Raw genomic sequence first — 24,665 nt, 5'->3', positions numbered from 1 at the left:
AGGTTTTACCATCAGAGGTAGGAATATTACTTCTGTAGCAGAGCTGCATCCTGTACACTGTTTACTTCACTTTGGGCTGGAATCTTCTTCTGCACTGGCTTCATCTGTGCACAAAGACCTCATAGACTTGGGTGGGACCCCCCCAGGATACAGTTCCAGTGTCATGGAAGACCACATACAAGTCTGCAAGGTCTCATTGTATAGGTGTGGCTACCTCAAAAGGGGATTCAAGGTCAAGTGGACAGTGCACAGGATGCAGCTCTTCTACAGAGGTGGGCAAGAAGCTGGTGGGGGTTGGATGTTAGTGCAGGTTAGTTCAGGTAGGTTGAAGAGGTGACTTTAGGATGTTGGGCTAAAGCCTCATACACACGGTCGGACTTCAAACAAACTTTTCCGTGGATTTTTGTTTGAAGGGTGTTGGCCATGAACTTGGTATGCATACACACGGCAGGACTTTTTTTTAGCAAACTTTTCAAAAATCACGTGTTTTTTCAGCTCTTTTCTGCTCTTTACCACCACTCTTTGGTAAACTTCTGCTATTGTTGGTTGATTTTAAAGGGGTTGTAAACGTTTGTTTATTTAAGCTAGTGCATTGTTGGTTCACTTACCTTTTCCTTCCATTTCCCTTCGAAATGTTTTTTTTCTTTGTCTGAATTTCTCACTTCCTGTTTCTCCTCAGTAAGGTGTTCTAAATGACTTTCCACCGCTGGGATGATGGTGGAAAGCTTACTGAGGAGAAACAGGAAGTGAGAAATTCAAACTAAGAAAAAAAACATTTAGAAGGGAAAGCAAAGGTAAGTGAACCAACAATGCACTAGCTTAAAGGAACCAATTTAGAAAATAAAAGACGAACCTTTACAGCCCCTTTAACATTGGTTCTGAGCATGCATGTTTGTACTTTGGACATCTGCTGAGCGAACTTTTGTCCGATGAAAACCGTAAAAGTTTGTCCGATGGAGCGTACACACGGTAGGATTTTTTTTTTGAAAACCTGCTAATTTTGAAGTTTGTTGTCAAAATGTCTGACTGTGTATATGGGACTTTATGCCTAGTACACACGATCGTTTTTCCCGTCGGGGAAAACTGCCGTGTTTTTCTTTTGGCCGGGAAAACCGGCCGTGTGTAGGCTCCTTAGCAGTTTTCCCAACAGGAAAACTGCGGTTTAAAAAATGAGAACATGTTTTCTTTTTTTTCTTGCCGCAGCATTTTTCCCCCCCGCAGTTTTCCTATGGAAAACGCTACGATGGAGCATACACACGGCCAGTTTTCTTGACCAGAGCTCTCCTGACCGTCGGGGAAAACCGATCGTGTGTACTAGACATTGGAGTACAAATGTCCTTTAAACTGTGAGTGACTTTGCTCCAGAAAACTCAGCAGAAGGTCTTGTAACTCATGCCTAGATATGTGGTGACTGATTTTAAAAAGGCAATGAAAATCTTCACTTATTTATCCAATCACGTGAAAAGCAAATTCCTGCGTATTTATATCATCTGCACATGATTGTATAATTGAAGTGAATATTTACACAGTTTATTTAGCCAGTGCAATAGGTTCAGCACAGAAGTAAAATAAATATGTTCTTATTGTTTATGCTGAAGCCTAAATCTCTAGTCTGTTTTGGATAATCTATTCTAGACCACAAATGATAAGTATGAGTTCTCAGCCAATAAGATCGCTGGATCTGTTTGTTCTGATGTGTAGTTTTCTCAGGGGGTCAGCTCTATATATGCAAATTGTTAATCAAATGCCAAGTTTGCATTTCCCTGATTTGTGACAGGTTTACTTTAGTGTATGTATAGACCAGGAGTAACCTATTTTTATTTAAAATTACTATGACTAGATTTGATGTAGTGCACTGTTTATAAAAATGTGAAATTAGGGAGAATTACTTATTGTCCTAGAATATTTTTTTGATGTTGACCATAAAACTGCTGTTTATATTAAACAACATTTGACAGAATTGAATGATTTTTAATTTGTGTGTGTTTTTTTTTTTTCTCTCTTCCCTTTTTAGGAATTGATATTCTCCGTTGAGGGTTTTAAACCATTTGGTTGGTATCTGACATTAGTGCAATTTGGATTTTACTCCGTGTTTGGATTAATAGAATTACAGTTAACTCAAGATAAACGAAGAAGGTATGTATACGACATGTGTTTTTCTAATTCTTTGTTTATTTAACTGGCTATTTTAGCACTATCTTGACTTTATAGCAGTCTAAAGCTGGCCATACACCCATAGATCGTTTGTCAGGCCTGTGGACTGAAAAACAAAATGTCTGTTTACTCTATCCACACCAAACGCCACGGACGAATATCCCTATGTCTATTGTTTTCAGATGACGGCTGATTGGATGCAGGCACTGTTTGACCAACAATTTTGCACCTGGCTGCTTCGATTTTTCGATTGAAGGATGTCGGACACAGTGGTGCCATCAGAGCCAACCACTGTATTTTATCCGGTTCACTAAAAACCAACCAAAATTTGTTTGGTGTATGGCCAGCTTAAGCAATTTTTCAGTTTAGCTGTCTGTGTACTGTCATAAACTGCAATGTTAAACCTGAAATAATAGTACGATAAGGCATTTTCCTATTTAATAATGACGTTGAAACGGCATATATAAATAAATAGATTTCAGACCATAAAACTGGTGTGTTTGTGTGTGTATATGTATATGTATATGTATGTGTGTGTGTGTATATGTATATGTATATATATATATATATATATATATATATATATATATATATATATATATATATATATATATATATAGTGTGTGTGTGTCCGATGACAACTATACTGACTAAATGAAAATCGAACGATCTGGTATTGTACGAGAAATTTTTGTGCTTGTCCGATAAAATAATATCGGATGAACTGTCATGATCGGCTCTCGAAAAGCTCTGTACTAATGATCCGATTATCGTACGATTGTTCCTCGGACAACATTTTTCATACGATTTTCGGATTGTTTGTACGGGCCATAAACCCCTGTTTTTAACGCATATTATTAGAAAGGTTTATTCCGTTGTCCATGGGCTCGTCGGTAAGTAAGCTTTGAGTTTTCCTTGAATTTATCCTTGGCCTTGTTTAAATCATAGTAACTAGCCAAAAAGCTAGTATCTTCAGGACAATTTGGCATGATGGCATGTGTAAGTTTAATGCCGCGTACACACGATCATTTTTCGGCATGTAAAAAACAACGTTTTAAAAAAATGCAATTTAAAACGATTGTGTGTGGGCTTCACATCATTTTTCGGGTTCTGAAAAACTACAAAAAAAAAATTCAAACATGCTGCATTTTTTAACAACGTTTTAAACAATGTCGTTTTTCGGGTTGTAAAAAATGATCGCGTGTGGGCTTTAACGACATGAAAAACCCGCGCATGCTCAGAAGCAAGTTATGAGACGGGAGCGCTCGTTCTGGTAAAACTACCGTTCGTAATGGAGTAAGCACATTCATCACGCTGTAACAGACAGAAAAGCGCGAATCGTCTTTTACTAACACAAAATCAGCTAAAGCAGCCCCAAGGGTGGCGCCATCCGAATGGAACTTCCCCTTTTATGGTGCCGTTGTACGTCACCGCGTTTTGCTAGAGCATTTTTTTTTTTAACGATCGTGTGTGGGCAACGTCGTTTTAATAATGAAGTTGAAAAAAACGTCTTTTTTTGAGAGCCTGAGAAACAGTTTTTTTACAACCCGAAAAATGATCGTGTGTATGCGGCATAAGACCGGTCTTCAGTCATAGTAACGACCAAGAATGCAGTGCAGCCATGATTTCTGTTTTTATATCTGCTGTTTTTTTTTGTTTTTATGTAACCTTTAGTTGCTATTGTACAAATGATTACTGTACAAATTACTACTAGGTATAAATACTATCCGAAACTGTTAAATCATTCCCCAGAATGATGGTTTTAAATGTGTCAGGTTATGATAGCATGATGGAAGACCTTGATCATGTAAATGAAAAACAAAATGTAAACTTGTGGTATAAACAAAATGAATGTTTGAGTGTTGAGTATATTTACTTTATTTTTCAGAATACCTGCAAAAACTTACATGATAATAGCATTCCTCACTGTGGGTACAATGGGCCTTTCAAATACTTCTCTTGGGTATTTGAACTATCCTACTCAGGTTATTTTCAAATGCTGTAAGCTGATCCCTGTCATGATTGGAGGAATATTTATTCAAGGTTGGTATCCAGCTTTGTTTAAAAATCTGTAGTGTGTGTGTGTGTGTGTGTGTGTGTGTGTGTGTGTGTGTGTGTCTGTGTATATGTAATGCAGTGGCTTGAAAAAGTATTCATACCCCTTGAAATGTTACACATTTTGTCATGTTACAAATGTATATATTATAAACAACAGACCTGTTATACTTACCTGCTATGGTAATGGTTTTGCACAGAGCAGTTCTGAGTCTCCTCTTCTGGGGGCCCTCACTGACGCTTCTGGCTCCTCCTGCCTTCAGAGTGCCCCAATAGCAAGCTGCAAAGTGTAATAGAGTGCCCCTATAACAAGGTAGAAAAAAACTTCTGTAGATCACACTGGATGGCAAGGATAACAGAAATTCAACAAATAGAAGATCTGACTATAAACAAAAAAAGTTTTACCGCGCTCAAATATAAAAAACTACAATAAATGTGAGCTGCAACAAAAAGGTGATATATACACACAACAGTACATAAAAGGTTTATAGTTGCGCTAATAAGTGAAGATTTGAAAATGATAATCGAATCCTAAATGTTGATGAGACCAAGCAATAAAGCACTATAAAGGGGAAGTTCCATGAGGCTGGCGCCACCCTTTGAGCTGCTTTTGCTGATTTTGTGTTAGTAAAAGACGATTTGCGCTTTTCTGTCTGTTACAGCGTGATGAATGTGATGTGATGAATGTGCTTACTCCTTTACGAACGGTAGTTTTACCTGAACGAGCGCTCCCGTCTCATAACTTGCTTCTGAGCATGCCAATTTTTTACAACCTTAAAAACAACAGCGTTAAAAACGTTGTGAAAAAATAGAACATGTTCGGAAAAAAATGTGTCCGTTTTTCAGAACCCGAAAAATGCTCTGAAGCCTACACACAATCGTTTTTAATGACATTAAAATAAAAACGTCATTTCTTTACTACTCGAAAAAACGATCTTGTGTACGTGGCATAGGAGTCGAGGTGATCCAGGAGATCTGGACAACACTGTTGGATGGACTAGTAAGAGGAACAGTGGTGCTGCCATCAAGATTTTGTGCAAAAGAAACCCCTGCGTGAGCTAATTTGCATTCGAACATTCCGTTTATTTAATAAAAGTGGGCTGCCGTGCCTTAAAATACAGCTTTGGACTGGCACAACTCATTGTAAGCATCGCCTACCTCGAAGGCCTCATGCACACTGGACGTTAAAATAACGTTATAAAAACACCAGTAGCTTTGCAACTTTTTTTTTTTTTTTTTTTAAATAAATATATATATATATATATATATATATATATATATATATATATATATATATATATATATATATATATATATATATATATATATGTGTATGTGTGTGTGTGTGTGTTGCTCCAAAAATTTGAATATCGTGCAAAAGTTCATTTATTTCACTAATGCAACTTAAAAGGTAAAACTAATATATGAGACAGACTCATTACATGCAAAGCAAGACGGTCATAATTGTGATGATTATGGCTTACAGCTCATGAAAACCCCAAATCCACAATCTCAGAAAATTAGAATATTACATGCAATTAATAAAACAAGGATTGTACATAGAACAATATCGAACCTCTGAAAAGTATAAGCATGCATATGTACTAAGTACTTGGTTTGGGCCCCTTTTGCAGCAGTTACTGCCTCAATGTGGCGTGGCATGGAAGCTATCGTCTGTGGCACTGCTGAGGTATTGTGGAAGACCGGGATGCTTCAATAGCGGCCTTCAGCTCTTCTGCATTGTTCGGTCTCATGTCTCTCATCTTTCTCTTGGCAATGCCCCATAGATTCTCTATGGGGTTCAGGTGAGGCGAGTTTGCTGGCCAATCAAGCACAGTAATCCCATGGTCATTGAACCAGGTTTTGTTTTTGGCAGTGTGGGCAGGTGCCTCGTCCTGCTGGAAAGAGAAATCATCCCCATAGAGCTCGTCTGCGGAAAGAAGCATGAAATGCTCCAAAATCTCCTGGTAGACGGCTGCGGTGACCCCGGACTTAATGAAGCACCGTGGACCAGCACCAGCAGATGACATGGCTCCCCAAATCAACACAGACTGTGGAAACTTCACACTGGACTTTGAGCATCTTGCGGTGTGTGCCTCTCCATTCTTCCTCCATACTCTGGCTCCTTGGTTTCCAAATAATATGCAAAATTTGCTCTCATCGGAAAGAGGATTTTGGACCACTGAGCAACATACCAGGTCTGTTTTTCTTTAGTCCTGGTCAGACGCTTCTGATGTTGTTTGTTGTTCAGGAGTGGCTTGACAAGAGGAATATGACATTTGAAGCCCATGTCCAGCATCCGTCTGTGTGTGGTGGCTCGTGATGCACTGACTCCAGCCTCAGTCCACGCCTTGTAAAAGTACCCAACACTTTTGAATGACCTTTCCCTGACAATCCTCTCCAGGCTGAGGTCATCCCTGCTGCTTGTGCACCTTTTTTCTTCCACACTTTTCCCTTCCACATAACTTTCTATTAATGTTCTTTGATACATCACTTTGGGAACATCCAACTTTTGCAATTACCTTTTTGAGGCTTTCCCTCCTTATGGAGGGTGTCAATGATGGTTTTCTGCATGTGACAGACCTAGCCGGGACAGAGGCTTTTGGAGAGGACTGAATGCGAGCCTCTTTCCTTCCGATTATGGGCCAGGGCCTCAAAACGGGAAGGCATCCGGATGGGTTATCCTGGCAGATGGACCTGGAACCTTAAAGGGTTTTTAACCACTTAAGGACCACCGCATGTACATATACGTCCACAATATGGCACGTACAGGCACATGGGCGTATAGGTACGTCCTCGCCTATTAGCGGGTGGGGGGTCCGATCGGGACCCCCCCCCGCTACATGCGGTGGTCGGGTCCGCTCGGGGAGCGATCCGGGACCACGGCGCGGCTATTTGTTTATAGCCGCTCCGTCGCGATCGCTCCCCGGAGCTGAAGAACGAGGAGAGCCGTGTGTAAACACGGCTTCCCCGTCCTTCACTATGGCGGCGCATCGATCGCGTCATTCCCTTTATAGGGAAGACACGATCGATGACGTCATTCCTACAGCCACACCCCCAAACAGTTGTAAACACATACTAGGTGCACCCTAACTCCTACAGCGCCACCTGTGGTTAACTCCCAAACTGCAACTGTCATTTTCACAATAAAGAATGCAATTTAAATGCATTTTTTGCTGTGAAAATGACAATGGTCCCAAAATGTGTCAAAATTGTCCGAAGTGTCCGCCATAATGTCGCAGTCACGAAAAAAATTGCTGATCGCCGCCATTAGTAGTAAAAAAAAATAAAAAAATAAAAATGCAATAAAACTATCCCCTATTTTGTAAACACTATAAATTTTGCGCAAACCAATCGATAAACGCTTATTGCGATTTTTTTTACTAAAAATAGGTAGAAGAATACGTATCGGCCTAAACTGAGGAAAAAAAATGTTTTTATATATGTTTTTGGGGGATATTTATTACAGCAAAAAGTAAAAAATATTGCTTTTTTTTCAAAATTGTCGCTCTATTTTTGTTTATAGCGCAAAAACTAAAAACCGCAGATGTGATCAAATACCACCAAAAGAAAGCTCTATTTGTGGGGAAAAAAGGACGCCAATTTTGTTTGGGAGCCACGTCGCACGACCGCGCAATTGTCTGTTAAAGCGACGCAGTCCCGAACTGTAAAAACACCTTGGGTCTTTAGGCTGCATATTGGTCCGGGGCTTAAGTGGTTAAGGGAATTTTTTTTTTTTTTTATCTTAATAGCTTCCTTTACCTTAATGCAGTGCTGTTTTCATGTCCTCATTGTTCGTTTTTGCTCTCAAGTTGCTGTAATTCTTCTCTGATCTCCACACTTCCTGGTTGTCTTTCCTGATAACCACAGTGCTGGGAGCTTTCTCTCTGTGGTCACTAATTTCAAGGAGGTGTGATTGCTGTGCGTCTAAAACCCCACAGTACCTTTGGATCAGTTTCGTTTTCCAAACCATCACTGCTCTGTGGCTCTGTATGCTCTGTACAGCAGGGAGGCAGGAAACAACATGCAAAAATGAAACTAGAAACTACAGGTACATTTTATATGATTGATTTTTATCTACTTTTAATCGTTTTTAAAAGGAATCCGTTAACTATTATGTCTCTATACCCTGTAAACGGTCATTTTAGCATAATTTTTTTATTTTTATTTACAACTACTTTAAGACTACTTTTCCAACATTCACGAGTTGACCCGTTTGGGGTCCCACTGTGGCTGTTGGACTATTTCTCAGGGGGGAGTATTGTCATTAACCTTGGAACACTGAAGTATTTCTCCTTTGAATCAGTTACACAGTGGGGGGTCTTCTGCCCTGTCTTAAGGCTAACCCCCGCCCCCCCTCCAGACGGCTCCATGGTCTGGAAGAAAAGCATTGTTCTGTGTTTGGAGTTTATGTACTTTAATTACCCCCTGTGGCTTCTGTGTCATTACACTGTACAACTGTCGGGTCAGCAGTCTTTCACATGATTGTGATTCCTACTGAACCAGACTGAGACCATTTAAAGGCTCAGGAACCCTTTGCAGGTAATATGGCTTAATTCGCTGATTAGAGTGTGACACTTAGGCCGGCGTATTTCTTCTGTGAATCTGGCCCAATCTACTGATACGCCGGCGTATTTTCAAATTTGCTGCGTCGTATCTTTAGTTTGAATTCTCAAACCAAGATATGACGGCTTTTGGCATCGATCCGACAGGCGTACGGCTTCGTACGCCTTCGGATCGTAGGTGTAATACTTTGGCGCCCGCTGGGTGGAGTTTGCGTCGTTTTCCGCGTCGGGTATGCTAATTGGCTGTTTACGGCGATCCACGAAAGTCCGCGCGTTCGTCGCATTCTCTTACGTCGTCGCTAGTTGGCTTTTCCCGTCGTAAAGTTACACCTATTTAGGTGGTGTAAAAATAGACAGGCCATGTTAAAGTATGGCCGTCGTTCCCGCGTCGAATTTCAATTTTTTTTTTTGCGTAAGTCGTCCGGGAATACGAAAGGACTTAACGCACGTCGCCGTTCAAAAAAACACGTCGGGGCGCCGTAATTTCGCGCAAAGCACGGCGGGAAATTTCAAAACGGAGCATGCGCAGTCGGTTCGGCGCGGGAACGGACCTAATTTAAATGACACGCCCCATTTGAATTAGGCGGGCTTGCGCCGGACGGATTTACGCTACGCCGCCGCAAGTTCACAGGCAAGTGCTTTGTGAATCAAGCACTTGCCCGTAAAACTTGCGGCGGTGTAACGTAAATGACATACGTTACGCCGCCGCAAATGTATGTGAATCTGGCCCTTTGAGCCTAGAATATTGCACCTTTTCACAATATTCAAATTTTCGGAGATGGTGGATTTGGGGTTTTCATGAGCTGTAAGCCATAATCCTCACAATTATGACAACTCACGGCTTGAACTATCTTGCTTTGCATGTAATGAATCTATCTCCTATATTAGTTTCACCTTTTTAAGTTGCATTAGTGAAATGAACTTTTGCACGATATTCCAATTTTTCGAGTATCACGTGTGTTTGTGTATATAATATAAATATATTGTGTGTGTGTGTTTGTTGTTTTTTATCCATTGAAAAAAAAAAAAAATTAAATGCTGGTGAGTGACGTTTTTGAGCATCTGTCGATGTTTATCTGCATTAGACCGTTTTTCGAGCTGGAAAACGTCTCTCGGAACCCACTAGGTTTTTTGTTTTGTTTTTTTTTACTGCCCAAAAACGCCACTGCCCAAAACTGCTGATAACAGCCTATGTGCATGGAGAGTTTAATGACTAGAAAAAAAATGTCTACAGCCAAAAACAGCTGCTGTAAAAACGTACAGTGTGCATTAGGCCTTAAGTTTCTTCTCCCCAATGCCACACCACATACTTAAGCAGCCAGTCTGTGTCTATCTTCTGTATTTAAGACTAAAGTCTCTAAGGCCCCATACACACGAGAGAATTTATCCGCGGATACGGTCCAGCGGACCGTTTCCACGGATAAATCCTCTCAAAGATTTCCGCAGATTTCTATGCGATGGAGTGTACACACCATCGCATTGAAATCCGCGCGGAAATCCTCTGGCGATGACGTGTCGCGCCGTCGCCGCGATTATGACGCGGCGACGGGCGCGACGCTGTCATATAAGGAATTCCACGCATGCGTCAAATCATTACGACGCATGCGGGGAATCCCTTTGGACGGATGGATCCGGTGAGTCTGTACAGACGAGCGGATCCATCCGTTGGGATGGATTCCAGCAGATGGATTTGTTGTGCATGTCAGCAAATATCCGATCTGCTGGAATCCATCCCAGAGGAGATTTCTCAGCGGAAACAGATCCGCTGGCGTGTACACACCATAGGATCTATCCGCAGAAACCCATTTGCTGGGATTTATCTGCGGATGGATTCTATCGTGTGTATGGGGCCTAAGACAAAACTTCTTCCTGTTTTTTAAAAGAGCATGTGCTTCTTCTAAAATGTGGTTGGAAGGGTCTTAGAAAAAGCTGCTATATCAAGCCTGTATCTTTTGTTGGGTAAGGAAAACTCTTCAGCTGCTTGTAACAATATTGTTGTCTCTGTTCAGAAAAAATGATCTGCCACCTTCCAAACTTTTCATACTACATTAACTAGCAAACTTGCCCCCCAAACATCTGGGCACATAGCAGGATTTTGTAATTACCCCAGTATTCTGTCACTGTGTCAGGGAGGTTTGAGGGATAGATGAGTAGGATGGGAGCTTGCCTTATCCTCAGGCGAAGTCCGCAGATAAGGAAGATAGACGATATGGACCAGATGAAGTTGAGCTTCTGAAAGATATTTATTCCACTTAAAAAAAATTCAGGCATAAAGAGTTCAGTTATAGCTTCACAATCGCATATATGCAGGGTTTGGCAAATGCAAGAAATGTATTTTTCCTGTACATAGTCATCTCAGAATCAGAGGAAGAATGGCCTTTTTGACAAAGATTATACTTTTATTGAATAAAGTATGTAAACTTCATGCAGCATTTTTCACAGGTACTGTATCCAAAAACGGATCTAGTCTTTTAAAGACATGAAGGATTCCACAAAAAGAGGATAAGATTCCCTTTTATTAAAGGCCCTTTTCGAAATGTAAGCCTGCCATGGGCACTGCTTGTGGCTAGTCCTAAGGAAATCGTATTCCTTTCCTACTCTCTTATGATGGCAGTGGGCTATACTGTGTCTTTACTGGACCGAATCGTGGTGTAGCCTTGAAAAGGCATTACATGAAAGGGCAAAAGGTTTGACTTCTGAACTTGAAAAACCAGTCCTGTACACACGATCGGATATCTGATGGAATCTAATCCGATGGATTTTTTCGTCAGATATCCGATGAAGCTGACTTTCATCAGTCTTGCCTACACACCATCAGTCAAAAATCTGATCGTGCCAAAACGCGGTGACGTACAACACTATGACGAGCCAAAAAAAAGTTCAATGCTTCCGAGCATGCATCGACTTGATTCTGAGCATGCATGGATTTTTGTCTGGAGTTTCACACAGACAATCAGATTTTTCTATCGTTCTTTTATCCATAGGGAAAATTTAAAACATGTTCTGTTTTTTTTATTTTATTTTTTACCGATGGGGGATGGGAAGAAACCTGATAGGGCCCACACACGATCGGTTTGTCTGATGAAAACAGTCAATCGGTCCGTTTTCTTCGGAGAAACCGATCGTGTGTACACGGCTTTACTGTGGGTAGCTTTCTTCTTGACCTAGAAATTCCCTTCCCTTTTTTTTATTTATTTATTTTTTTTAATCCTTTTTTATCACCTATACAGTCCTGGGTTGCCTGCAACTCAGGTCAACAGAGATTGCCTGAACGTGATTCTGCGCAGGTGGGACCAGGAGCAAAGTTCTGCTCAGCCTAGAATGTGGAAAATGCTAGAAAACGTAGAAACCAATCAGTTTTTCTAAGCATCCATAATTTGTTTGCTGATTTGGTTGTCAATCTCTAGCTGTGCGCTGAATTTATTGGTAGTATGTATGTATGTATGTATGTATAGCAGAAAGGTTTACTAAACAAATGTTACTTGTTTTTGTATCTACAGGGAAGAGGTATAATGCTGCAGATGTAAGTGCGGCTGTATGCATGAGCTTTGGCCTCATATGGTTCACACTGGCTGATAGCACAGTTGCTCCAAACTTTAATGTAACAGGTAAGATATTAAATTATTATGAGTTTAGCGGATTATTTCTGTAGGTTCTTTAGCTGTTGCTTAATTGCCTTTCTGGTTTTACCTATCTACATATTTTGAAAGCCTATACAGTGTATGTGGCCCACAAACTACATTTAAAACCATGCTATACCTGGATCTCAACCTGAATAATGTTTTACAGCTAATGTGCTACAACAGTTTCACATTAAGGGTTAGTGTACACTGGCAATATAGATTAGACTGAGGTCATTTTTAGCATATACTTTTTATAAATTCAGGAACTGCATTGCCAATCCGCCAATCCGTCAAAAAGTGCCCATTGTTCTTACAATCTGTGGATCTTGCATAAGACTGACATAGTACAGAGGATTTTGCACATTACAACAAATTGGCATGTTACTTAACACCCCCACAACTCCCCTTTTTTTTTTTTTTTTTTACTGCTTTGCCTCCAGCCATAGTACATTAACAGCTGGACAGGAGCAGCGCCGATGCAGGTGGACTTACCCGTACAGCCCCCTGCATCACCGGCTTGTGCGATTGTTGTACCAGGCCGCTATTAGTGACCATGATATCATATGATCGTTTGTAACCAATTACAGCGAGCACGTGAACAGTAGTAAACATTATGTAATTGTTTACTACTGTGTGAGCTTTGTTTTTAGTCACAGCGGTTACATGGTACAGGGCTGTTGTGATTTGCCCCTGGTACCATGTAATCCCTGGGGCCGATCACAGTAGTACACAAGGTTTCATGAATGAAACATTTACACAGTCTTTTACCAATTGCTTATTGCAAGCATCGTCATTGCAATAAGCAATCTCTCAATGTAATTTTATTACATTTTTATAACCGAGAAAAGAAAAACGTCTCTGATTTTCGTTTTGTTTTTTTTCTATAGTAAAAATATCTAAAAACCCAGTGGTGATTAAATACAGCCAAAATATAGCTCTATCCGTCTCAATAAATGATAAAAATCATTTGGATACAGTGTTGCATAACTAATTGTCATTCAAAGTATGACAGTGCTAAAAATTGGCTTGGACTGGAAGCAAGTGGAAGGGTCGGATTTGAGGTGGTTAAACTTGTGTGTCCTTGTCACTCAAACTGATCTGCATAGCCACATACCTACACAAAATGTGTCTTTAACTATGTACTTTACCAAAAAATTTTAGATTACAAGAGACTGATGCATCTTACACGATTGGCAAGTTACCAAAAAGAAGAACCCATTACAAGGGACTCCTTTAGGGTTCCAGGAAGCAGTGCAGAACAGAGAGGTTTATTATAAAACTGACATATACAATACTATAGACTGCTGCATGTTATGCTTGCTGCAGATACACTACTGAACATGCATACTGCATGTAGAAAGAGACCCATGTTACTGTAATGCAGGGAGTTCTTCAGCACAGCATACACTAATATATTCGGAGCAAATCTACATGTGGTGGCAGTTGGCATACTTTATCCCCTTCATGCCTAATGCCAGGTACACACGATCGGTTCATCCGATGAAAACGGACCGATGGATTTTTTCATCAGATATCCGATGAAGCTGACTTTCATCAGTCTTGCCTACACACCATCAGTTAAAAATCCGTTCGTGTTAGAACGCGGTGACGTAAAACACTACGACGTGCTGAGAAAAATGAAGTTCAATGCTTGCAAGCATGCGTCGACTTGATTCTGAGCATGCGTGGATTTTTAACCGATGGACTTGCCCACAGACGATCATTTTAAAACAGGTTCTAAGTTTTTTTTTCACCGATCGGGGGGGGGGGGGGGAGGGAGAAACGATGGGGCCCCACACACGATCGGTTCGTCCGATGAAAACGGAACCATTGGACCGCTTTCATCAGACGAACCGATCGTGTGTACGCGGCATAAGCCTATTTCTGACATTTGGTGTTTAGAAGCTAAAATCCGTATTGTTTGCTAGAAAATTACTTGGAACACCCAATATATATATATATATATATATATATATATATATATATATATATATATATATATATATATATATATATATATATATATATATATATATATATATATATATATATATATATATATATATATATATATATATATATATATATTAGCAGATAATCTAGAGAATAAAATGGGGATGTTGCAATATTTTATGTTACACAGTATTTGTCCAGCAGTGTTTTAAATGCAACTTTTTGGGGGAAAATGCACTTTCGCGAATTAAAAAAAAAAGAAACAGGAAAATTAGCCCCCTTCCTTTTTTTTTTTTTTTTTTTTTTTTTTTTTAAATGATGTTACGTTGAATAGATACCAAGATACCAAACATGTTACGCTTTATATTTGCAGGCACTGGTGGAATGCTGACTAACTACAGTACCTAAACATCTCCATAGGCATATATATATATGTATATATATATATATATATATATATATATATATAGGACGGGGGCGCTTTTAAATATTTTTTTTTTTATTATTATTTGCTGTCACAAAGAATGTAAACATCCCATGTAATAGGTGGTGACAGGTACTCTATATGGAGGGATCGGGGTCTAAAAGACCTGGTATAATCCCCTGAAAGCCAAGGACGCATATGTGCATGTGCTCAGTGGGAAGGGGTTATTCATTGTGCCTGTACAGCAAATTAAAACCAACAGCTAGCCTACAGTGTGTAATATTATACTTGCGTACACCGCAAGACTTTAGCTGACAATTGCATGGTCATGCAAAGCTGCACCCAAATAAACTTCCCTTCAAATAGAGCTTTCTTTTGTTGGTATTTGATCACCTCGTGTGTGTGTGTGTGTGTGTGTGTGTGTGTGTGTGTGTTTTTCTTCTGCTTTAAACAAAAAAAGACCGACACTTTTCAAAAAAAATATCTTTTTATTTTTTTATTTCTGCTATAAAGCCTATCATATATATATATATATATATATATATATATATATATATATATATATATATATATATATATATATATATATATATATATATATATATATATATATATATATATATATATATATAATCAATTTAGGCCAATATGTATTCTGTTTTAGATATTTTTGGTAAAAAGATTTCCCAATAAGCGTAAATTGATGGGTTTGTGCAAAAGTTATAGCATCTACAAACTATGGGATATTTCTATTTATTTTTATTAGTAATGGCAGCAATCGGTAACTTATAGCGGTATTGTAATATTGTGGCGAACATTCTGACACTTTTTTTTTTTTTTTATGCTGTTTGGGGACCAGTGATACTAATACAGTGATTAAAAAAAAATGCACTGTCACTGTACTAATGACACTGACTGGTAAGTGGTTAACCTCAGGGGCGATCAAAGGATTAACTGTGTGCCTAGCCATTGTTTGTGTACTGTGGTAGGTGCTTTTTACTAGGGGCAGAGATGGTATTTATTCCCTCCTTTGTAGGGCCACAAATTCCATCCCTTCCTTCTTGACAGAACGACGATCTGCCTTGTTTACATGGGCAGATCTCTGTTCTGCCAAACTATTGTCAGGTGCGGTGCACCCGCCGATTGGCTTCGGCTGTGTGTATTCGCAATGCAAGCGAGGCACCAGGAGCGCACATGCACGTCCCCTACTCGAAAGTGTCAGATCATGTATATATTTACGTGATATGGTGCACAGGTCCTTCCCTGTAGCAGTAAAACTGCTATAGGGTGGACTCTAAGGCCGCGTACACACGGTCGGACAAAACCGATGAGAATGGACAGAGATTCAGTTTCATCGGTCCAAACCAACGGTGTGTGTATAGCCCATCGGTCTGTTTTCCTTTGGTCCAAAATTTTAAAACATGTTTCAAAATCGAACCGATGGACCGCTGCCTGATCGGTCCAAACAGATGGTTAGTACAGAAAGCATTGGTTCAAAACCCGCGCATGTTAAGAATCAAGTCGACGCATGCTTGGAAGCATTGAACTTCGTTTAATTCAGCACGTCGTGTGTTTGACGTCACCTCGTTCTGACCCGATCGTTTTTTGGAACGATGGTGTGGACGCACATCAGGCCACTTCAGCGGTGAACCGATGGAAATGGCCCGTCGGACCATTCTCATCGGTTTGGAACGACCGTGTCTACGCGGCCTTAGTGGTTAATGGGGTCCCCCACTGCCCTATTTTTCTTGAGTTCCAATTGTGAATGTTCTTGGAGTAAATAATGTTTCTATTTTGAAAGCCGCCAAAATGTGTTTCCTAATAAAACCATTTAAATCAAGGGACCCCTCAAAAAAAAATGTTACCCCCAAGTTGTGCTACCCAGTGTCTGATATCCTAACATGTAACAATTGTGTTGTTGTTGTAGTAGAAATGTTATCCGAAGTAATGTATTTCTTTGTGTAATAAACATAATAATAATAATACAGACAATGAAAGGGGGGAAAAAGCTACAAAGAGTTACATTGTACAGTTTATTACCACATATTATTCTTTGCAAAGGCGGTATATTTGCCAACATATGTTAAATGAGTATTGACACTAGCATATGCATGGGTAAATGCATAAACCAGCAAAAGTCTTGGAGGCATTGAGGCTTTCAGAAAACATGCTACTTTTCTCTATTTTATATTAACTTTCAAATGAAAAATTCTTAAGGATGCATTTGCCTTAGGGGAGTAGTTTGGATGCTAGTTACTAAATGCCAAATTGACTTCACTTGACTTTTACTCATAAATTTCTCAGAAACATTGATACATAAACTAGTCTGATTTCAGCTGAAGCTCTACTTACATAATTTAATCAGATTCGTTTGAACATTGTGAGGGACAAATCTATTCAGATGACATTTTTGCCTAAAGGAAGCTGAACTGTTCAGCTAGTATAAACAAAGCATACTATTCTGCTGTCTCATACAAATATTCTTATCATAAACCTCTGTTGGTTGAGGGCTTCTATTATTTATTTTGTGCTGAAATGTAGACAGGGCTATGTATTTAGGCCTGCAAATTATGTCTGTTAAATGCAGTGTTTCAAGTTGTAATGATATCAATTAGCCTTTGCAGCATTTAAAGCCTAAGTGTAGCTAAAATTCACAAAACAGAAAAATCAGCACAAGGAGCATAACTTACAGTAAATAGGATGTGTCCCTTGTGCTGATTCCATTTCTTTTAGTTTGCGTTCATAGGCTCTCATGAAGAGTATCTGACTATGCCCCCTAGCTGTACCAGCCTTACTTCAGCTTCTATAAATGAAACTGTTCTCTGAATAGAGGGGGCAGAGCTATCAATCATCCACCCATTCTCCATTCATGTAGTATGACTTCTATGAATGGCTCAGCTTGTTGGAAAGAGCGAGCATAGTCGGGCACTCGGTAAGAAATGCCCTTTTGTGAGCCATCCGCTGCACCAATGTTGGCTTTCGCTGACTGTCTCGTTTCCAGATGTGATCACTGTCATCTATGACTTATTGATCACATATAGACTGGAGCTTTGTTAACAAAATACGCAGATGGTACTTCAGATGCCACTGCAGCTCAAAGGTGGAAATGTTCTTCTTCTTCTTTTTTTTTTTTTTTTACCACTTCCATTCTGGGCCTATTTTTGCACTCCTCTTCTACATGTAAAAATCATACTTTTTTTTTTTTTGCTAGAAAATTACTCAGAACCCCCAAACATTGAATATATATTTTTTTTTTAGTAGAGACCCTAGGGAATAAAATGGCAGTCATTGCAACCTTTTACATTACACGGTATTTGCGCACCAATTTTTCTAACACTTTTTTGGGAAACAAAGTTTCATGAATTTAAAATAAATAAATAAAAATATGTTGTATGTGAAAGATGATGTTACGCAGAGTAAATAGATATCCAACATGTCACACTTGTGGAATGGCGCCAAATTTTGGTACTTAAAAATCTCCATAGGTGACGCTTTAATTTTTATTTTTACAGGTTACCAGTTTAAAGTTACAAGGAGGTCTTGAGATCGAATTGTTGCTCGTGGCGATACCTCACATGTGTGATTTAAACGCTGTTTACATATGTGGGCGCGACTTATGTATGCGTTCACTTTCGCGTGCAAGGTCCTCTATAGGAACCCACATCTTTCCTCTAGGCTGGAAAGACGGAGATCATTTTCTATTTTTTTTTTTTAAACAAACGGTCATGGCCTTTGCAGTCGAGCCCCCGGCAATGTAAACTTCCCAACCTACAAGCATATTTTTAAGATGCTCAAATTGCTCAACTTGCCTATACTAGTGCTAAAGGACCTAAACCTCTTTGGGTCTCTATTGAAGCTCTCTCCTGCTGTTATTTTGCCATCAGATCATTGCTGTGGCTTTCTAGCCATCTACGCCCTCCTATACTGTGTCCCACCTTATCACTATCCTTAGTCATCTGGGATAGGGCATGCCATTGTAAATCCTCATCTCTGCATACACCGTTGGCCCCTATTTTTTGCAATCCAGAGTTCCCATCTGGGTTGGTACCTACATTGTTTCAGTGGTTGATTAACAATGGGTTTTTATGGTACCGGTACAGCGATTCATGTAATAGCTACAGTGGGCGTGTGCACAGTGCTAGCCACCCACGATCGCTCCACAGAGGTAGAACGGGGATCTACCAGTGTAAACAAAGCAGATCCCCGTTCTGTCAGGGGATTACAGTGTTATTGTCTGTTCCTAGTTATTAGAATCAGTGACCTCTCTGTACTCCCAGTCCGTCCACTCCAACCCCCCCCCACCACAGTTATAATCACTCCCTAGGACACACTTAACCCCTTGATCTCCCCCTGGTGTTAACCCCTTCCCTGCCAGTGTCATTATAAAGTAATCTGTGCATTTTTATAGCACTGATCGCTGTATTAATGTCACTGGTCCCAAAAAAGTTTCAAAGGATTCCGATCTGTCCGTCTCAGTATACGCGAATTGCAATTGTATTTTTTTTAAATATGTAGAATACATATTGGCCTAAGCTAATGGGGATATTATAGCCAAAAGTAAAAACAGTTGTTTTTTTTTTTTTGTTTTTTTTTTTTAATTGTCCGGTTTGTTTTTTGTTTTATAGCGCAAAAAAATAAAAACCGCAGCTGTGATCAAATACCACCAAAAGAAAGCTCTTTTTGTGGGGAAAAAAATTGTTTGGGTACAACGTCGCACGACCGTGCAATTGTCCGTTAAAGCGTCAAGGTGCTGTATAGCAAAAAGAATTGCCTGGTCATTAAGGGGGTAAATCCTTCCGGGGCTGAAATGGTTAAGAAACGAGCAGAATTATATAAGGTGTTACAGTTATTATAGCAGGGGGCGGGCACTGTCACTAACTGACTCAGGGAGGGGAAGGGAGAGAGAGGACAGAGGTACGTAAACTGACCCCGTGTCATTTGGGATTGTTATGCTTCTGGTCCCTTGTGGATCGGGTTCACTCTTTCTAGCTTCTGATGATTTTCATCCTTAGGGCTCTTTCACACGTCCGTTCCGTTCGTCCGTTTTTTGGACATCCGTTAACGGACCGCAATGCTTCCCTATGGGTTAACGTCCGTTAGCGGATGAGCATCCGCTAACGTCCGTTAGCATCCGTCTGCGTTAAGTTCCGTTTTTTTGGACGGAAGAAAACCCTATTTTTCGTCCGTCAAAAAAACGGAACGGACGAAAAACGGATGATCCGTTCACCATCCGATCCGCTAACGCCATGTGCGGCGTTTGGTATGAATCCTGAGGGGGAAGTCCCCGCCGGATTTTAAATAAAAATCCGGCATGGGTTCCCCCCTCGGGAGCATACCGGGCCCTTAGGTCTGGTATGGGTTGTAAGGAGACCCCCCCTACGCCGAAAAAACGGCGTAGGGGGTCCCCCTACAATCCATACCAGACCCGTATCCAAAGCACGCTACCCGGCCAGGAAAGGAGTGGGGACGAGCGAGCGCCCCCCCCCCCCTCCTGAGCCGTACCGGGCTGCATGCCCTCAACATGGGGGGGTTGGGTGCTCTGGGGCAGGGGGGGCGCACTGCGGGCCCCCCCCCACCCCAGAGCACCATGTCCCCATGTTGATGAGGACAGGGCCCCTTCCCGACAACCCTGGCCGTTGGTTGTCGGGGTATGCGGGCGGGAGGCTTATCGGAATCTGGGAGCCCCCTTTAATAAGGGGGCCCCCAGATACCGGCCCCCCACCCTAAGTGAATGGATACGGGGTACATCGTACCCCTACCCATTCACCTGGAGGCAAAAAGTTAAAGTTAATAAACACGACACAAGGGTTTTTAAAATAATTTATTAGTCTGCTCCGGAGTTCCCCCCCTGTCTTCTTTATTAGCTCTTTCACCAGGGGGGGCTTCTTCTTTGACGTCTTCGGGTGGGGGCCGCTCTTCTTCGCCGCCGTCTGGTTCTCTTCCACCGCCGGGGGGGGGGTCGCTTTTATAAAAGCGCCCCCCCCGGCGGGTTTCCTCCGACGTCTTCGGCGGGGGGTGGTGTGCTTCTTCTTCTTCCACTATCCGGGTGGTCTTCTCCGCTCTCCGGGGGTCTTCTATGTTCGCCGCTCTCCGCTGTTGACTCGGCGCACCCCGGTTCTTCCTCCCGCTGTCCGGTGCCTTCTCCTTCAGCGCTGAACGTCTTCTTCTTCTTCTTCCGTGCTGTGACGTCTTCTTCTTCTTCTCTTCTCCCGATGTTGACACGTCGCCTCTTCTCGCTGCAATGACGGGTGCGCGGCTTGCATCGGACTTATATAGGCCTCACAGTGCCATCATGCTCCATACCTACCCATGTGATACCTACCCACGTGGGTAGGTACGGAGCATGATGGGACTGTGAGGCCTATATAAGTCCGATGCAAGCCGCGCACCCGTCATTGCAGCGAGAAGAGGCAACGTCACAGCACGGAAGAAGAAGAAGACGTTCATCGCTGAAGGAGAAGAAGACGTTCAGCGCTGAAGGAGAAGGCACCGGACAGCAGGAGGAAGAACCGGGGTGCGCCGAGTCAACAGCGGAGAGCGGCGAACATAGAAGAAGACCCCCGGAGAGCGGAGAAGACCCCCCGAATAGCGGAAGAAGAAGCACACCACCCCCCGCCGAAGACGTCGGAGGAAACCCGCCGGGGGGGCGCTTTTATAAAAGCGACCCCCCCCCCCCCCTCCCGGCGGTGGAAGAGAACCAGACGGCGGCGAAGAAGAGCGGCCCCCACCCGAAGACGTCAAAGAAGAAGCCCCCCCTGATGAAAGAGCTAATAAAGAAGACAGGGGGGGCCTCCGGAGCAGACTAATAAATTATTTTAAAAACCCTTGTGTCGTGTTTATTAACTTTAACTTTTTGCCTCCAGGTGAATGGGTAGGGGTACGATGTACCCCGTATCCATTCACTTAGGGTGGGGGGCTGGTATCTGGGGGCCCCCTTATTAAAGGGGGCTCCCAGATTCCGATAAGCCTCCCGCCCGCATACCCCGACAACCAACGGCCAGGGTTGTCGGGAAGGGGCCCTCGCTCGTCCCCACTCCTTTCCTGGCCGGCCGGGTAGCGTGCTTTGGATACGGGTCTGGTATGGATTGTAGGGGGACCCCCTACGCCGTTTTTTCGGCGTAGGGAGGTCTCCTTACAACCCATACCAGACCTAAGGGCCCGGTATGCTCCCGAGGGGGGAACCCATGCCGGATTTTTATTTAAAATCCGGCGGGGACTTTCCCCTCAGGATTCATACCAAACGCCGCACACGTGTAGAATTGGCGGGAATCCAAGTCGGATCTCCCGTCGCTTCTATGACGTGCTTGCTGGAATGTGCTTTTACTATTCCAGCGAGTGCGAGATGTCGGCACCCTGTCGCCGAGAATCAGCGCGATGCCGTCGTGCTAAAAACACATTCTCGGCGGCAGGCACTGTATGTAAAAAGCCCCCCCAAAAAAAAACGGATGGAAAAACTGATGAAAAACGGATCAACTGATGAAAAAAAAACTGATCTAAAAAACTGAACTGACGTGTGAAAGAGCCCTTACTTAGTATAAGAATACTTGTTTGAGATTCTAATGATGTTAGTTTATCTGATGATGGTTTACATCAGGGGTCTTCAAACTACGGCCCTCCAGGTGTTCAGAAACTACAATTCCCATCATGCCTAGTCATGTCTGTGAATGTCAGAGTTTTGCAATGCCTCGTGGGATTTGTAGTTCCGCAACAGCTGGAGGGCCGTAGTTTGAGGATCCCTGGTTTACATTGTCATTGTTCCCTTTTTTGGACAGACTTCTGTTTTTGCCACAATGACAACCTGAGAATTGACTACTGTTAACATTATATATTTGTTACAATCATTTTAATAAAATATAAAAAAATTGAAATCTTTTTTTTTTTTTTTATTAAGACTTCCAAACTAAAAGCTTTATTTGCCCTTTAAAATTAATCATGGTTTTGGTAAAGTTAACTAACTGTTAAATCTCATATGGACATCTACACCGTTTTAGCCATAACTTTATGAACCACGGACGCTGATTTTCTTGTTACAATGGCATCTGAAATTTGGTGGGATACGGTATATTAGGCAGCAAAGAAACATGTTATCTATGAAGTTGATGTGTTTAAAAGTAGTAAAAATGGGCATCATAGTTTTGTTGTGTATGGGGCTGCATAGCTGCAACCCCATACACAACATGTGCTCATGCTGACCTGTGTCCACGACAAAAAGTGTCTACAATGAACATCATAACGGAGTAATTGAAAAAGGTGGCCTTGTCTGATAAATCATGTTTTTTCTTTTACATCATGTGGATGGCTGGGTGTGTGTGTGTGTGTGGGTCCATAGAGGCCCCACCTCACAATTTACAGGACTAACATGATCTGCTACTGATGGCTTGGTGCCAGATACCACTGCTTACCTTCAGAGGTCTAGTTGCATCCATGTCTCGATGGGTCAGGGCTGTTTTAGTAACGAAAGGGGGACCTACTCGATATTGGCTGGGTGGTCATGAAGTTATGGATGATCGGTGTAACCATCAATTACCTTCACTAAAGGCGGGGTAAATTAATGTGGATTACTGCTTAATCATAAATAACATTTAAGACCCCTTTCTTACTGTGGCGGTGCGGGTGTTAGCGATTTACCGCTGTTATAGCGGCGCTTTTCCGCCGCTAGTGGGACACTTTTAACCGCTAGCTGCCAAAGAAAGGATTAATAGCGCCCGTGTTGCGTCGCTGCTCATTCATTTCAGTGGGCCGAGGCAGTGGAGGAGCAGCGTATACTTTATTTTTATTTTTTCCATCCTACAAGCGCACCACCCCAGTGTTAAATCACTCAAGCTTTCACACTGTGTGGCTTCAGAGGCACTTTTAAGGTGATATTTATAGCGCTAAAACGCCTTTAAAGTGCCCCAGTGTGAAAGGGGTCTAAAACAGAATAGGCAGTGCTAGGTGTTTATCAGATTCTGTAGTAGGGACTTTTTCTGATGTACAAGTAGCATAGAGTCTCTTTACATTGAAGGGTTAATGGCATAAGTGCTGTTTCAATAGTCATACCTCATTTAGTGTTGAGTCGTTTCAGTGAGCAGATGCAGACTATTTTTTTAATTTGTGTTTTTATCATTTTAAGGTGTGATGCTCATCTCCCTGGCGCTTTGTGCAGATGCTGTTATAGGAAATGTGCAAGAAAAAGCCATGAAACTACATAATGGATCAAATTCAGAAATGGTAAAGAATCTAAAATTTATGCAGTGTGTTTTTTATTTTACAGAGTACTTTAAAGTCCAAGTTGCATAACGTGCCTATTTTCAGATTTATTTGGTTGTCAGCAGGTTGAAATGACAGCAACCTCTTGTATATCCTAAGGATGGTAACCACAAGATGCATGGGTGCTTTGCACATGTAACTGCTAATGTAGCTACAAGTTGCAGTTTCATTCTTGCATTCGGATTTCGGACTTAGTGGGATGGTTGACTGTTGTAGTAAATGACCACTAGGGGGAGCAGTTCTGACAGGTAATTTAAAAACGGCCTTTTAGTTTACGATGGTGCATGCTCCCAGGTGCGCACAATGCTGCTGCCCCTGGTGTTATTAGACAGCATAGAGTATAGGCAGAAAGTACAGAGCTGATCAGAGCAGCTCCGTGCCTTAAAGTGATTGCAAAGTCAGAAGGTTTTTTATCTTAATGCATTTAATGCATTAAGATAAAAAGCCTTCTGTGTGCAGCAGTCCCCCTCCGCCCTCCTAATACTTACCTGAGGTCCATCTAGATCAGCGATGTTGTAGGAATGTCTCAGCTGCCCAGGACTCCCCTCCTCTTTGACTGAGATGGCAACATGGCACTAATTGGCTCCTGCTGCTGTCAATCAAAGTCAGTCAGCCAATGAGAATAGAAAGAGGGAGGGGCCG

General features: G+C 41.7%; 1 protein-coding gene across 5 annotated transcripts in view; it reads left to right on the top strand.

Moving 5' to 3' along the window:
- SLC35B3 (solute carrier family 35 member B3) overlaps positions 1 to 24,665 on the top strand; it is a 61,324-nt gene that overhangs the window by 14,450 nt on the left and 22,209 nt on the right. For all 5 annotated transcript variants that reach the window (XM_040353697.1, XM_040353699.1, XM_040353700.1 and 2 more), the window contains exons 3-6: positions 2,015 to 2,136; positions 4,043 to 4,197; positions 12,275 to 12,382; positions 23,887 to 23,984. In XM_040353697.1, coding sequence (XP_040209631.1) covers positions 2,015 to 2,136; positions 4,043 to 4,197; positions 12,275 to 12,382; positions 23,887 to 23,984 — 483 coding nt within the window. The remainder of the gene's footprint in view (positions 1 to 2,014; positions 2,137 to 4,042; positions 4,198 to 12,274; positions 12,383 to 23,886; positions 23,985 to 24,665) is intronic.

This window comes from Rana temporaria, chromosome 5 (genome assembly GCF_905171775.1).
Source record: "Rana temporaria chromosome 5, aRanTem1.1, whole genome shotgun sequence".
Taxonomy (NCBI): Eukaryota; Metazoa; Chordata; class Amphibia; order Anura; family Ranidae; genus Rana; species Rana temporaria.
The sequence above is the reverse complement of the archived record's forward strand: the minus strand, read 5'-3'. Positions and strand labels throughout refer to the sequence as shown.